This window comes from Rousettus aegyptiacus, unplaced genomic scaffold (assembly GCF_014176215.1).
Source record: "Rousettus aegyptiacus isolate mRouAeg1 unplaced genomic scaffold, mRouAeg1.p scaffold_m13_p_8, whole genome shotgun sequence".
NCBI lineage: Eukaryota > Metazoa > Chordata > Mammalia > Chiroptera > Pteropodidae > Rousettus > Rousettus aegyptiacus.
Window position 1 is genome coordinate 90,033,847 of NW_023416311.1, and position 16,202 is coordinate 90,050,048.

General features: G+C 32.3%; 1 protein-coding gene and 1 long non-coding RNA gene across 2 annotated transcripts in view; one reads left to right on the forward strand and one right to left on the reverse strand.

Annotated features, from left to right (window-relative positions):
• FYB1 (FYN binding protein 1) overlaps window positions 1-8,097 on the forward strand; it is a 140,259-nt gene extending 132,162 nt beyond the window's left edge. Inside the window, exons 18-20 of the mRNA XM_036225518.1 lie at window positions 4,072-4,105; window positions 6,226-6,257; window positions 7,020-8,097. Of these exons, the coding sequence (XP_036081411.1) occupies window positions 4,072-4,105; window positions 6,226-6,257; window positions 7,020-7,042 (89 nt within the window). The 3' untranslated portion in view covers window positions 7,043-8,097. The remainder of the gene's footprint in view (window positions 1-4,071; window positions 4,106-6,225; window positions 6,258-7,019) is intronic.
• LOC118606487 lies at window positions 5,419-13,817 on the reverse strand. Its single transcript, XR_004952449.1, has 3 exons — window positions 13,623-13,817; window positions 12,082-12,346; window positions 5,419-5,551 (listed from the first exon to the last, which is right to left on the reverse strand). It is a non-coding gene; the product is annotated as an uncharacterized LOC118606487 (long non-coding RNA).
• Window positions 13,818-16,202: the final 2,385 nt, after the last annotated feature.

A 16,202-nucleotide genomic window follows, 5' to 3' on the forward strand; every position in this document is an offset into this window, starting at 1 on the left:
GCCACTTTTACAGGCTTATCACATTTGATTAAGTCTCACCCACTGATCTGGGTGAGGCACGTATTGCAGAGGCATTGAGATCTTAAATATATATTCCTAGCACATTTCCAAATACTTAGAATTTCTCCCTAATATCTGAGTGTATTCCACAACTCAATTTCTTATAAACTGTGAGTTTTCCCACCTCCTGTCATTGGAGAAAATTTTTCTACAAAAAATATGAGATGAGACATGAGCTGAGTTATTTGTGGATAAAATGTTTTCCATTTCCTTTGTGCATCAAAGAAAGAGAAATTTTATAGGTGCTTTGGATTTTATAAAACCAATTAATCATTTCTTTGCTTAAGTGATTTTGTTTTTAATTATAAAGCAACACATGTTCACTGAAGAAGGTTTTTTTAATTCAGAAATTTGAAAAACCCTGATTTGAAGCCTCAGAAATATACATACATAGATATATATATACACACATATATTTATATTTATAGATGTACATAGAGAATACATATATAGAGAGAGAATATAGAGAGAAATGTTATATATTCATATAGAGAAATAAGTGTATATACATATATATTTATACATATATAGAGAGATGACATTTTATAAAATTCAGATAATTATAATAATTTATATTCAATGTTATCCATTGCATTTTGGTTTTCTTTCTATTATATTATGAGCATTTTCTCTTAAAACTAGATATTGTTCCATTTGCCCAGATAAAACTATGCAATATGATTTTATTGTCTTTAAACTTCATGAGGCCAAATCGAGTAAATTTAACTTTATTTCTGGATTTGCTTACAACAAATGAAATAAAAAAGAAATAATAAAAGCAGTCATTTCTATTGAGAAAAAAAATTGGAAATATTGGAATGAAGATATTTTCCATTTTTCAAAAGATGATTTTGTATTTCCTTAGTAATTTTATATTCACAACACCCCTGTGAAAGGTGAATCATTAGTCCTGGGACATGTGTGCACTGTAGGGGCACATATGCGGGGTGGGTGTTAACTGCACATATGGGGGGTGGGTGTTAGTTTCTTAGCTAGTTCTACCCCACCACATATTTCAAAACATTTCTTTCAAGCCACTGTGTTCTGTTCTATGAATGTGAGGTTTCGAAATAATAATTTTGTAAGGCTAATTGAACATGGCAGCCATTCTACATGGTAAAAAACCATGAGGTATTTTTTATTTATTTTATTTGTGTGTATGTTTTATTGATATTCCCTTATGGGGGATGTACCTGTGAGCAAAGAGAGCATTTTTCTACTGAAAAAGAAAAAAAAATTTATCTCTAGGAACCATAATGAAGAGATTATATAAAAACTTATGGTAAGTCACCTGTTTTGACACTGTCGTGAATCATACTTTAACAGAATTAAATTTTAGCAAAGATTTTTGAAGGTACTAGACAGCAAAACCTATGCTGTATTAAAAGTCATCAACCCTGTAAAAATGCTATTTAATAGTAATTTTATAGCCAATGAGCCCCAAATTATCACATCATTTTAGAAAACTAAAATAGAGCAGCACAGTACCATCCCATACTCCATCACTTTGATACATTTTTCTTAAATAATATTCACAAGCATTGATGTTTATGTGTCATACGTACACACAATAACAGTGAAGCATTCAACAAAAGAGAAAGTTATTCCTTAGGACTCTTGAACAGGCAAGACATAGAAGGAAATGTAATAGGGGTTTGAGAATTTAAAAGAATATATTTTTTATAATTAACTTTGTGAAGTTAGATAATTAAGCTGTCTGTCAGAAATTATTAACTTTAGTCATGTAAATGAATGTTTTAGTGCTTAATTACAGATAGTGTTTTATCCAAGTCTACGCAATTTTAGCATTATTGAGTTTTTAAAAGTAGATTACCCAAAAGCACAAAAATTAAAACCCTTTAATTTTCAAAAATAATTATATTCTTTTTGTTTTTATCATTATTTCTCTTAATCTACTAGATTAAAAAAGAAACAAAAATATTTGATACTAGAATAATTCTAGTCTCTGACAACACTTTATAATTTCTTATACATTTCTCTAATTTTCTATCTTCTAATTTTGGTTCAAAGACTTTAGGAAGCCCTAATATCTCACAATGAGATTGAAGTCATTGTTGAAAGATTCCGTTTATATGCATCGTTATTTTTTTAAATTTTTAACTTGAAATGTGAATATTTCATGGTAACACTTACTATTGTGTTATTTTCCAATTCATTTTAAGAGAAAATTCAAAACGCAAACAGAACCATCAATTTTAACTAATGAAAAAAAAACTTTGTAGCTATTACTATCTGTAGAGAACTGTTCACATCGTATTTTAGACATAAATACAGGTAAAGATAGATTTTAGTTATTGGAATCTGACACTAAATTCACAATTTGTTCTAATCACTTATCTTTTTTGAGAGTCACATGTAGAATTGAATTTGTAAGAGATGAGCTTATCATCTTTTAAAATTATGTTAAATTATGATTCCTACTTTAATTTTTTGAAGTCTGTTAACATGAAATGAATGAAAGAACTGATATCAAAGGCTACCAGAGGATCATAGATATTAGTTTTAGATGTTCTTACATTAATAATTTTTGCTACTTTTTCTTTGACAAAAAGAATGTATAAAATGGTCTAATTCTTCATACTCTGAGTAAAATATTAATTTATTGTGCTTTTATCATTTTGAAGCATGCTTCATTACTTCTATGCTCCCGGAATTCAAAGATAACCTTAATTCTTTTATTTCCAAGTATGATTCTTATAAATAGTGTTTATCTAAATGTGATGAACTTCTTGATAAAATATTTTAGTGACTTTTTTTTACTCTGGAATATTTCAAAAGAAAGTTCACTTTCTTACATTTTAATCTATAAGTTCAGTTGTATGATACTAACTTTTTTAAAAAATAGTATTTTTTTCATGTAAAATCATGAAATAGCAATATGGCATCAATATGTTTAAATAAGTTTATTATCATTTGTATTAATCTTTGCTTATGAATGTCTTGGTTTATAACTTTTTACACATTCACTTTGATTTAGAACCAAAATTGCATCTAGAGTTGACCAAGACCAATAGATTCATTTACTCAGTGAAAAAAGTGATTTAAAGGCTTTATTAAAAAAAAAAAAAAGTTGTATTAATAGAACAACAATGGTACTAATCTCAAGTGTACAACAGTTTAGGCAGTAACACAAAACTAATAATGCTAAGGGTTAGTAATATTAATTAGATGTTCGCAGACATTTTTTCAAGAAAAATAGTACATATTTTTTCTTAAGAGTATTTCGTGCTATGAAGGGCAAACATAAAGTGCTCAAAAAATTTTTTTGCTTTCTTGCATAAAATACAGTCCATTTTCTACTTAACTGGGGAATCACTAGAATGCCTGGTATGTGTTCTTATAATAATGATTTGTCCCACGAAAGATGAAAATGCAAATATTGACACTGTCAAATGGCAAAAGAAGTTGAGAAAGATCTTCCACACTGAATATAAAAGAACTGTTTAGAGGCCATTTATAATGTACACTCTCCCCAAGTAGCTTCTAGATTGCCAGCATCTGAAAGCAGTTCTGTCTTTGCTCAATATAATAAAATTTGAAATGTTAAGTCTTAAATGATGGTATTTTAAGTACTTAGCCTATGAACTACTTTTGTAATTGGAGAAACTATACTTAATAAATTCTTCCTAACACTGGGTCATGTGGGTTAATGCCTTGACGAAATAGATTAAAATTTGAAAGAAACCTATACAACAAACTGCAGGAACTTAGAGAAGAAAAAAAATTTTTTTTCGTTTAAGGGGGAAAGGAGAAAAGATTGTAAATGGTGGGAAAGAGACATATAAGAGAGAAAAAGTTGAAGAGAAGAAAAGATGGAGAAAAAAAGTGGACACAAGAAAATGAGTCATATTTGAATAGAAAGATACAATTATTCAATATATTATATCATATTATATTAAGTACTCAATTCTACTTCATTTTTAAAAAAGAAATAGTAAAATTTTTTCAAGTCTGTACTATTATAAAGTTTATTTCCTTTTTCTTTCATAGATGGTTATGTCCTTCGGAGTTACTTGGCGGACAAGTAAGCCCATTTTCTTCTACTATTATAATTAAAAAAAAGAATTTTATGTTTTCCTTTGACAAAGATTCTTACTACCATTTAAGTAATATAATCTACTGAACTATCATAAACAAATTTTGAGAGAATATCCTATACTTATGTCAATATGATAGCACCTATAATAAAGTTTAGGTTTTTATAAAGTGTCACTCTTTTAAACAGACAAGAAGCCCTTCTCATTCATGATAATACATTTCATAGTTTTATATATTCATTACAGACAGACATTGCAAACATTGGAGACAGAGAGGTCAAAGTCACTAACACTTTCATTAATACTTTGCATTTCATTTGCTGATTGAAGCAGTTGGTTGAATTGAATTAATCAGGGACCCATTAGTGTCTACACAGTAGCCCCTAATCTAGGGCTTTTCTTTACTCAGACCAGGCATAGTAGAGTATTAAGTTGCCTTTTCTTGGACGCATACCAGAAAAAAAGATAGTAGTCAATGATTCTTCTATTCCTATAAATAAGACATTGTCACAGTCTGGTACTACTGTGCTTTTAGAGCCCCCAAAACATTTAAGATTCTGTTCTAAGTAAACCAGTGCGAGAACTGAACTGCATCATTGGGTTAGGTCATATACCAATACAAATATTTACAGAATTTAGCATAATAAAAAAATATCAAGGAGGATTCACAAAGTGTATCCATAAACAACCCGACACCAATAAGAGAGAGAAATCCATGTTAAGTGCTCTGTCTGCAAACTAGCATAGAGTCAAAAGAAAAATAATCATAATACTTTTATTGTCCTCAGAGCATTAATCACGGTGGTAGGCATGCGACTTTTCAACAGGTTTTATTCTATGAAAGACACAAATTTCAAGGAAAGAATGTGTGGCAAATAAAAGGACAACATCTTCATCAGTGATTGTTAAGGATGATTAAGAGAGAATTAATTATTGGTTCACCACCTATTAAAGTGACTACTTCATAAATATTTATTGAATGTATGATAGCAAAATCTATCCTCTTTGCATTTCTATCAGATTTCCATTAGCCAAACCTTCCCTCAGTCTCAGAGAAAGGATCCAAACAGAAGATATAGGGAACTCACAGCATCTGCCATAACTGGCAGCAATTCGAAGGGCCTGCTGCGGCTTCCATGATGAAGCACAGAGCAAGCGCAGGACACAAAAGTGGGTCTGGTCTAAGTGACAAAGTCATCTTACATTTTTTGACTTTGAAACTGTATCCTACATTTCAAATCTATATTAATATTTATAATACTTTGCATTTTAATTACTTGTATAGCATTTTCTCCTTCATTAGATTATAAGTTTCTTGAAATCAAGGCTTGTGTCTTACTTCCATTTATATCTCTTGGCCTCCTGGTACAGAAGAGTCACTCAGTATGTATGTAGAATAAAATATTTCACAAAGTTTCAGGGCCAGGTAAAACCTAAAATGTGTAAAAATAGCCAGAACTATTATTATTAAAACTTCTTATAACTAGAAATATTTTTAGAATTATATAACATAAGAATCACCATACTAAACATATCTTGGCTACTTATTTTATAGCTAATATTTATATAATTAAGAACATGCAAAACTGATGTGCCCATTTCCTATGTCATATAGATATTATTGTATTTCATTCAACATTTGAAATTCAAGTGAAAGTATAAGTCAGATATTAAGTCTGTTACAGTTTGGATTAGAGCCCCCAATGGAGTATTACTCCATGATTTTCCAGTTTGTTTAATTCAACTAACACTTCTCACCAAGCTCAGCTGTGCTCTAGGCTCACAGGCATAAAGTTGAATGAGGTATATGGTCTGTGTCCTAGAGACACGTTTCCAGTATTCTATATCTATGATAATTAGGAATAAGTAGTAGGTTGGATTTTTTGTTTTTGTTGTTTTTAGAATGAAATAGATGATTTAGATTAAGCTAATGAAAGGAGACACAAATTAATATGAAATTTCTTTAACTTAGGAGTTCATAACACATAACTTCTCGCCCTTAAATGCTTTGTCACATAAAATTATATTACTAAGTTTTTAATCTAAATATACTTAGATATTAAGAAGACATTTTCTTTAAAATAAAAACTATTTTCTACATTTACAGTGATGGAGAGATCTATGATGACATTGCTGATGGTAAGTCTCCCTGACTCCCACTACAGAGGACAGGAACAGTGAATTTACAATTTTTACAAATATTAAAAATACTTTGCTGGTTAATTAGAACCTTCCAATCTGATCAGAATTTGAATCACTTGAAAATGTTAGGAAGGATAAATGCACTGGTGTAATGAGAAACAATTTATTTTTGTAAATGTCTAGAAATCAAGAAAGGATCTCTTATTTTCTTTGAAAACAAATATGAAAATATTTGGTGAATTTTTATTGTACTATGAATCTTAATAAGAATTGCTTTTATCCACACACACAAAAATCTGTACTTGGCCAATAAGTTGATACTTATTTTATAACTTGTAATACAAATATTCTCTAAGCATCATGTATTTCTAAATTATCTAAAAAATTAACGTCAACTGACATAAAGCATAATATTCATCCTGTTGCCCTTTAGTTTCCTTTTATACTTACAGCTCAACCTCACTCAGAATGACTGCCAAAAAGTACATTTAATTAGGTGCTGAATAAAATAAAATAACCTTGCAACTCTTGATAGAGAATAAATTTGTTCATAAACTTTGTTGGAATTGCATACTGAACAATAAAAGTTAAATAAATATGTGGCTTTGCATGTAATCTACTTTTTTATAAAGTGAGCCAATTCTACTTTTTAAAATCCTAAACCAGGAGAATATGAATCACTCATATTTCCAACCTTGGAACATTTAGAGGGTATGTGTTTTGTATAACTATATTTAAATATATATTCTTTTCTTTCAGGTTGCATCTATGACAATGACTAGCTCTCAGCTTTGATCATTCTGCTACATTCATTTGATACCATTATGAAGTCTGGGTTTTAGTTGGCAGGTGTCATTGGGTACCATAGAAAATGAATGCACAAAACTACTTATTATCATCTGTTATAAAATTTTTATTATCTTTATAAACTTTTGAAATTTTGGGCTTCGAAAATGATCTCTCTACCAAATCAACATTTTGGAAGACTGCATCGATGCGATGTAAGAACTATTAAGTGTCCATTTCTGCCTCAGCTACAATTATGAAGGCGCTTCTGTTAGAACATCTATAGACAACCACCCTTCCAAAAAAAATAATAATTTGAGAAGAAATGATTGTGGCGTCTAAGGAAATATAGGAAGAACAATAAAGAAATATAAAAAAAGGAAATTTTAAAACATTCCACAAGAAGAAAACTAGTTTGCACCTCTAATTGTGATTACATCATATATTCTCTATTCAAATTATGTCTTTAAAAAGGCATAACTGTGTTATCTCTTGCCGGTGGGTTAAATGTTTTTGAAAATTAGAGTAGTAGCAGAACTTTTGTATAAAGTTTATTCCTCTTTGTTAATTGTGAATGTGTTAATTATTTGATAAGATGTATGCATTTTGGTATGTACACCTGTCATTAACACTGTAGAAGAGCCTAAAATAAGTTTTCTTTTTGCAGATTCATGTGCTAACAGTATAAATCTGTATTCTGTTTAAAGTGCTAGTGTAACTAGAGTAGAAATGAATGAGGACTACCCTAAAATTATGCAAAATGGAATTTTGACTTTGAAATTAGCCTTATATGTCTCTTCTTTACTATGAAGACTTTCAAAAAGGTTTTCGTTTCTATTTTTGTTTTTCAATTACCTCTATGGAACTTTTTTTTAAGCCACTTTACTGGAAAGTTGGCCAGCAGAGGGAGTACAAATTAATAAACCCTAGTGTTTGTGTTAGGATGTTTCTATTCATACATACTCTTTCCCAAAGCAACCCAAAAACAAAATGTGAAGCATTTGGGTCCCAAATGCTAAGAACACTAAACACCATGATACAAAATGCAAAACCCTAATACTCAAGAATACAGCTTCTAAAGAGTGGCCCCAATGAAATGAAATAATTTTAAATAATCGTAAAGAAATTAAAAGCCTTCATATGGGTAAGTGAGATTTCCATTAGATGTATTGAAATTTGAAAATAGATCATCAACTTCTATTGTTCAATTTGTAGATTCTGGATATCTGAGGACCGCCAAATTAGAATCCACTGATCTCAAAGACCCCCAGCAATTGAAGTACTTTGGTGTCTACTTTTGGATAGGGAAACCAGTATATGTTCAGATGATGAATTTGTTTTAACACCAGATAAAATCACATGGGCCAAAATGATTTTTGTTTATTGAATTTGGTAACAAATATACATAATATACTGACGGTATATTTCCAATTTTTCTTTCTGATTAAGAATAGTATAAATTTGATAGAGTATCAGTTTTTAAAACTCCAAATTAGAGCAAGAGACTATTTTAGAGTTTTGGTTTATACACCAAGAAATGGACACATATGCCTATAAAGGATTTATGTACTAGATAATCATCTTAATGTAGAATAAATATTTGAAATATTGATTTTATATGTTAAATATTATTTTGTTATAGTTTTATGTATGAAATTTTGTCATGTAGGAAGGCCAACAAATAAAAATACCTTCAGCAGATAAGTTTGCCTCTGACTTCACCAGGAAATCAAGGCCATCTGTCTTTCTCTCCTGTAACTTGATGCCACATTTACAAGAATCCTTTACTAAGTCCCTCGTTACCACTTTTTGTTTCAGCCTCAGAGGATGGGGTACCTCCAATTTAAGACCAAACCTTCCATCAGTACCCATGATACTTTTGCCTTCCTATTTTGTGGTAGAAATTGAGATAACCAAGTGTAATTTCCTTCAACTTCCACCAACAACATTCAACCTTAACCCATAGACACTACCTCAGATTATGTCACTCCTCACAATTCACTCTCTTTCTTTTTCCCTTTCTCTTCCCTTTCTCAATCTCTCTCTCTCTCTCTCTCTCTCTCTCTCTCTCTCTCTCTCTCTCTCTCTCTCTCTCTTTCTCTCTCACCCTCCCCACCCATCTTTCCTTCCTCTCTTTTCTTTATCTTTAACTCCTTCCATTGTGCAGATGTCCTCTTCCAGCCTTACAAATATACTGAAGTCTTTCCCATTCAAAAAACAACAAGAAGCTTTGCTCTGAATTCAAATACCTCTCCAACAATAGCCGATTTCTAGCTTCCTTTTCTCATCCCATTGTCTTAAAATTGTGGGGTACATGTGGCAATCAGAGGAATGTGTCTCACAGATCCTCAACTATGGGGAGCTTAACTGACTGAACGCCCCATCTTCTGCACTCTGAAATCCATCACCACAGTTGTGCCAATGCCAGGTTGCCCACAGACTACTGCTGCATAGCCAATGACTGGAAATAGTAAGCCTGTTCCTGAAAAATACAGAAGCCCTCAGGTCACAGGCTTTGGTATGAGGGTATGAGGACTCTCCAACAGCCTTGCTAAACCTTTCTCACACTGCATAGTACTCTGAGACACTGTTATCCAACCATTCCTCCATCACTGGGGGCAGATTTGTATTGCTCTCTGATAGCTCCCCCAGCCTTTCCCAGCTTCCTCCCTATTTCTGTATTTCATTCAGAAATAAAAATTATTACATTTTCACTCCATTACGTCCATGATGTGTGCTTTCCAGAGGACCCAAACCAAATACAGTATAGGTGAGAGTTTGTAGAAATACACACATTTTCCTCCTCAGATCAACTGAATCAGAATCTCTGGTGAAGGAATTTTATTGTCATTGTTCTTAAACAGTCTTTATTGAAATCTAACCACAATACGATAGGATTCTGCAAATAGCAAGAAGAAGAAGGAGGAAGAGAAGGAGAGAAGAACCAGTTACTATAGAAGATTATGCTGTAGAATCCAAAGGCTCGAATGACACTTATCTGTAGTTACTGTTTTCCATATTCATATTAACCTACTGGCTACTTTTCTTTCTGGGTAAGGAATTTTTGAGTCAATTTTTAACTAACTCTAATACAAGTTTAGTGCTCAGCCTATAAACATCTTTATCCAACCAGATGAGAACCTTGGGAGTAAATACTACTCTTCAGAGTTATCTCTCTTTAGGACAAAATGGCCAGCCTTTTTACCCCCACCTTGCTTGTCACTATATGTGGGCCACACTGGGAAGGGCATGAACTTGTGCCAGATGACTGAAGCTAAGGCATACCCTGAAGGAGCAGGACACTCAGGGCAGTCTACAGACCATACTCCCCTCGGCATGGGGTTCAGCTTCATGCAGCAACTCCGTTTTTCCTAGAAGGAGGTCTGGCAGTCCACATTTACAGATGGATTAAGAGGTAAATGGGAGGTCAGAAAAATGAGACAGACATTTTCCTATGGACACCTCTTTCTAGAAATTTTACCATGAAAATGAGAAAAATGAGAAACATAAGAAGCATAATATAAGGGATAGCCAGATGGAAAAATAAAGAAAGGTCTTTTTAAATTTTGGTTTGAGACTCAGAAGCTAAGCAGGGTTGGGCCTGGTTAGTACTTGGTTGGGAGACCACCTAGGACTACCAGATGCTATAGGCATTAAAAAAAAATTTTTGTTGTTGTTGTTTTGAGAAATTGCTTGTTTTCTAAAAAAAAACTTGAGCTTATTCAAAAGTTAATGAGAATGATCTAGCTGAGAAGGAAAGATAAAAAACATAAGAGATACAGGAATAATCAAAGATCTAAATTTCTCAAAAAGATAGAGAGTTGGTCAGAAATCAACTATAAATTACAATTTTTTCCTTAACAATTTATTTTTTATTACATTTGTGAAATGTTAATTAAACATTGTTCCAGAGACATTATAAGGTCTCAAATATTACCACTGATGCTGCCTAGATTGTCACAATTATGCCACATTTTTAAGGGTTCATTTCAGTGACTGTTACATCATTTCTTCTGCCTCTTGTTTAAGATTACCAACTAAGTTATGTAACCTTAAACAAGAGTCTAAACTTTGCCAAGACTCAGGATCTTCATTTGTAAAATATGAAAGTACCTACTTTACAGGGTGGTATGTAAGCATTTAGTGCAGCATCTGATACATATTAACTATCATTATCATCACCTTGCTTTCTAGTTTGCTATTATACACTGAACATGTCAGTGCAACGGAATCCTATTGAGATGAGCATTATTTCAATGGTGTAATCTCGTCATCGAGATTACATAAAAGCATTTAAGATTAAACACAACAAAAATAAAATAATAATAAATAAATGCAATATCTACATCTGAATATTAGTTTACAGTGTGAAACATTATTTTACATTTGGCATTTCCTGCAACTACACTGCAGAGAGAAATTCGTCATATAAATATAGAAATAGATATAGGTATAACTATAGATACAATTATAGATACAGATACAGAAACATATATAAAATATAGATATGGCTATAGCTATAGATGTAGGAAAATAGGGAGAGACATAAATGCCAAGATATATTTTGTTTACATATTAAACACATAGTAACATTTTTATAAGAAAAATATGTATATATAAATATATACTTATATATAATATATATTTATTTGAATTCATACATAATTTGAATACATATATAATGTATGTATATTAAATAAATAAATATTTTTATATATATTTGCATATATATACACTTTCTCAGTTTTCTTGAAGGATTCAGCCTTCTATCTTTTCTCACTTTCGATAGAGACATTAGTAGAGAAGTGGTTCTTTCCTATAAGAAACAGCATAGTGCGAGCATGATGATAAATGGTGAATGATATTTAGCTTTAGTGTAGGGTGTAATAGATAATGGTGGGTACTGTGGCGAACAGTAGAATATAAGCTCTATCCACAGGACTGAGTGGCTAATTACACTGGCTGTTTTCTGTTTAGCCCACCAGATCCCTCTCTCTAACCTTCTCCATTTTCCTCTATCCCCCTCAAGACTAACCTTTATGACTGCCTTAAGAGGCTTCCTTGATTTACAGCTTCCAGTTTCATTTGGCCAATGAGGTGCAGTAGCCGGCAATCACAGGGACAGAAGACTGAGGTTTGGATATATGTTCCTTCCTCTTCTTCCTTGAGGTATCATCACAAGCTGGCTGTATTCTTCACTCAAGGTCACAGCTCTGTCAAACAGGTTTCTCCACATTGTGCTGACTCTGGGTTCCAGGTCTTCCCCTTTCTCCCTACTCCTTCAAGATGGCAACTGCTCCCTGAAGTTACCAGTTCCAGAGGATTGCGCTTTAGTTTGTGATTTCACTAGACACTGTCCACACATTTGTAAACCGTCCCTTTAAGTCTTTCTCAAATATCTCAATTTGAGTTTGCCATCTGTTTCCCATCTTGGGCCCTACTGGTTTGGGCCCTACTGATAATGTGACTCAACTCTGATAGATTGTGGGTTCAGTGTTAATAGATTCTGCAACTTTTTAAAGGAAGTTGTATATCAAGTTTTATGTATACAATTCCTACTTTTTTTAAGCTGTTGATTCAATTTTTTTAATGCACTATTCAGACCAAACAAATTATCCATATTAGCTAGATTTGACCCATAAGATCAGTCTTCAACATTGGCCATTTATGATGGGAAATTAATCAGATGGAGCACAGGCTACTCTGTAGCTATCCAACTTGCCAATAATGAGGAATCTTTTTGAGTGGGTGAGTGATAGACAAAATTTATTTAGTGTCTATAATGTCAGATTCCATTTCTGTTACTAGCACAAATGCCTCTGAGAGGTCTAATAGGAATACAATCATAAAAAAACTAAAGCTGCTGCTGATACTTTGCAAATACCATGGCCTGGAATCGAATAGAAATCTAAAATCAAACTGTGGTTTGGCACTTGCCCAACCAAAAATGACATTCAACAGCTAATACACACTGTTTTTGGCCAGGTTCTTATTAGCAAAAAAGAACAAAAAATACCTTCTGTGACCACCAATGTCAGGCCTCTCATCTCAAATTTTATAAATAGACCTTTGAAATTTTATATTTTTCAAAAGCTTTAAATTAATAAAGAACTTTATTTAGGCATATAAACTATCTCTTCCCTTTCAAATTCATGATCTAATACATGTCATCAGATACCGAAGCCTGACTCTCCATCACATTTCTAGCAGCAGTATTGAAGTTGTTAAGTTAAAATGAAATTTAAGTTATTGTACTTTAACTAATATGATATGCTTGTCAGATCTTCACCCTAAATGATAAAAGTTGTGTTAAGAAAAGCACTGAAATGCCATTGCCACCCACATGCCTCAGGAGACCAGAGTTTTCTTTTGTTCTTTTCTTTAATATGTATAGATCTAAAAGAGGTACACTAAGCTGTAATGGTTACTAACTTCCAAGAACTAAATAAATGTACAGGACTAGAAAACCAAAACCACAAAGTATTCAAGGACACATAAAGGTTTATGCATTTGTCTAGAAGAGAAACAACACAAAAATCTCTCCTATTCTTAACATAGCTGTAGAAGTAGACATACCAGGAAGGTTTCTTAGACAGGGTCCTCTAGAAGCAGAGCTTGCGACTGGAATTCTCATGTAAAGCATTTGTTGAGGGGGCTTTCCCAGGAGAAATCTGTAAGGAGTGAAGAAGAAAAATAGCTCAGAGGAAGAAATTAGACAAAGATGTGGATCCAAATGTGCCCAGGCTCAGCCTGATTACAGAGGAAGTACTGGAGCAGGAATGACTCCATTGAGTCATGCCACACTGAGACAAAGAGACTGGGCTTGTATCCTCACTCCCCCTGCACCTCCCACCTCAGGTAGTCATTGGCTGCCAGAGGCTTTCTCCTCCCCCAATCTCAATCTCCTATGCTAGGCATCTCTGAGCAACATTGCTCCGTTGGTCTGAGGGCAAATCTCTGGAGTAAGGTGCAACTACTAGCTTTAGCATCCAAATCTTACAGAAACTATTAGCATCCCTCATGCCAGTAAGTTAGTTACAAGAGATAGAGTGTAAGTAAATTATCTGTAGAAATAGTGGTTCTCCATCCAATAGGATGTGCTATGGGTTAAGAGTGTTCTTTTGCTGTTTAATTTCTATACCTCTTTGTGTTACTGATTTCTAGTTTAACTTTGCTATAATCCAAGAACATGCTTTATGTAATTTCAGTTTTTCAAATTTGTTAAAATTTGTTTTATGGTCCAGACTGTAATCTATCTTGGTGAATATTCCATTTGGACTTAAAAATAATGGGTATTCTGCTGTTGTTGAGTGAATCATTCCATAAATATCAATTAGATAAAGTAGTTGAAAATATTATTCAGATCTTCTATAAGATCATTGATTTTCTATTAATTTGTTCTATTGATTATTCTGAAAGAAGAGTTGAAGTCTTCAACTATAGTAGTATATTTATCGCTTTTTCCTTGTAGGTCTATCAGTTTTTGCTTCTTGTTTTTATCTATCTTTATGCCAGTACCACACTGTCTTAGCTACTTGCAGCTGTGTAGTAAGTTTTAAAATCAGGAAGTATATAATTTACTTACTTTAATATGATTATTGATATGAGAGGGCAGAAATCTCCTTTTAGTTGTTTGTATAATCAACTGATTAACTAATCATTGTATACTTTTAACTAATATTATACTACTTCATATGTCATATAAGAACCTTCCAATTTTATTATTCATTTTACTTCTACAATTTGAACTCACAGTACATTGCTATTGCTTTTGTTTTAAATGAGAAATTACCTTTTTAAAAACATTTTATTTATTTATCTATCATTACATCTATATAATAACTGTTTTTATTTACCTATATGCTAACAAATCATTCTTTATCTCTTCATGTAGATTTGAATTTTCTTCTGGTATAATATTCCTTAAATCTGCAGAATTTCTTTTAACATTTTATTGTAGGACACAGATGTTCATGACAAATTCATTGAATTTTTGAAATCTTAAAATGTCTTTATTTCACTTTCATTTTGAAAATTGGATTTTATTAGATATAGAATTCTAGATTATAGATATTTCTTTTCTTTTTCACTTTAAAGATGTCATTCAGTTGAATTCTGGCTTACATGGTTTCTGATTAGAAGTCATCAGTGATTCTTATTGCTGCCCGCAGTTAATTTGCTTTTTGTTTCTTCACTGATTATTTTATCTTTTTTTTCTCTTTATCTTTGCTATTTAGCAGTTTGACTATTATATGCCTGGGAATGGTTTTCTTTGTTTATCTTGCTTGTGATTCGTTAAGCTTTTCGGATCTCTGTCTAAATAGTTTTCATCAAATTTAGAATGTTTTAGCCATTATAATCATACACTGCTTAATGATGAGGATATATACTGAGAAATGCATTGTTAGACAATTTCATTTTGTGACAACACCATATTCTGTACTTACACAAATCTACATGGTATAGCTTACTACATACCTAGGCTATATGACATAGCCTACTGCTGCTAGGCTACAAGCCTGTACAGCATGTTATTGTACAAAATAACATGAGATTAAATCAAACACAAGAGAAAATGATGCAATCCAGAGACACAGTAAACGAGATGTATGAGGCTGTTCCCATGTAACATGGCATACTGTTTTACAGCAAAATATTTTTATATAAGTAGACAGAGCACACCTTTAAATAACAACAAAAAGTATACTATAGTAAATACATAGGCCAGTAACAGTCATTTATTATCTTCATCAAGTATTATATGCCATGCATAATTGTATGTGCTATGCTTTTATACAACTGACAGTGCAGTAGGTTTGTTTACACCAGCATCACCACAAACACGTGAGTAACATGTTGTGCTACAACATCGCAATGGCTGTGAGGCCTTTAGGCAATAGAGACCTCACAGCATTATTATTCAGCATTATTCTCTTTGGGGACCACCATAACATATGCTGTCCATCATTGACTGAAATGTAACAGAAGGTTGTATTTCTTCAAATATTTTTTCTACCCTAATCTCTCCACTTTTCTTGTGACTCTATTTCAGACTGCTCAATTTTTTTAAAAAATATGGACCACTGAGGCACTTTCTTTCTCTTTTTTTTTCAGTCTTTTTTTCCCCTCTATTTTTTCTATCTTCAATTGATCTAT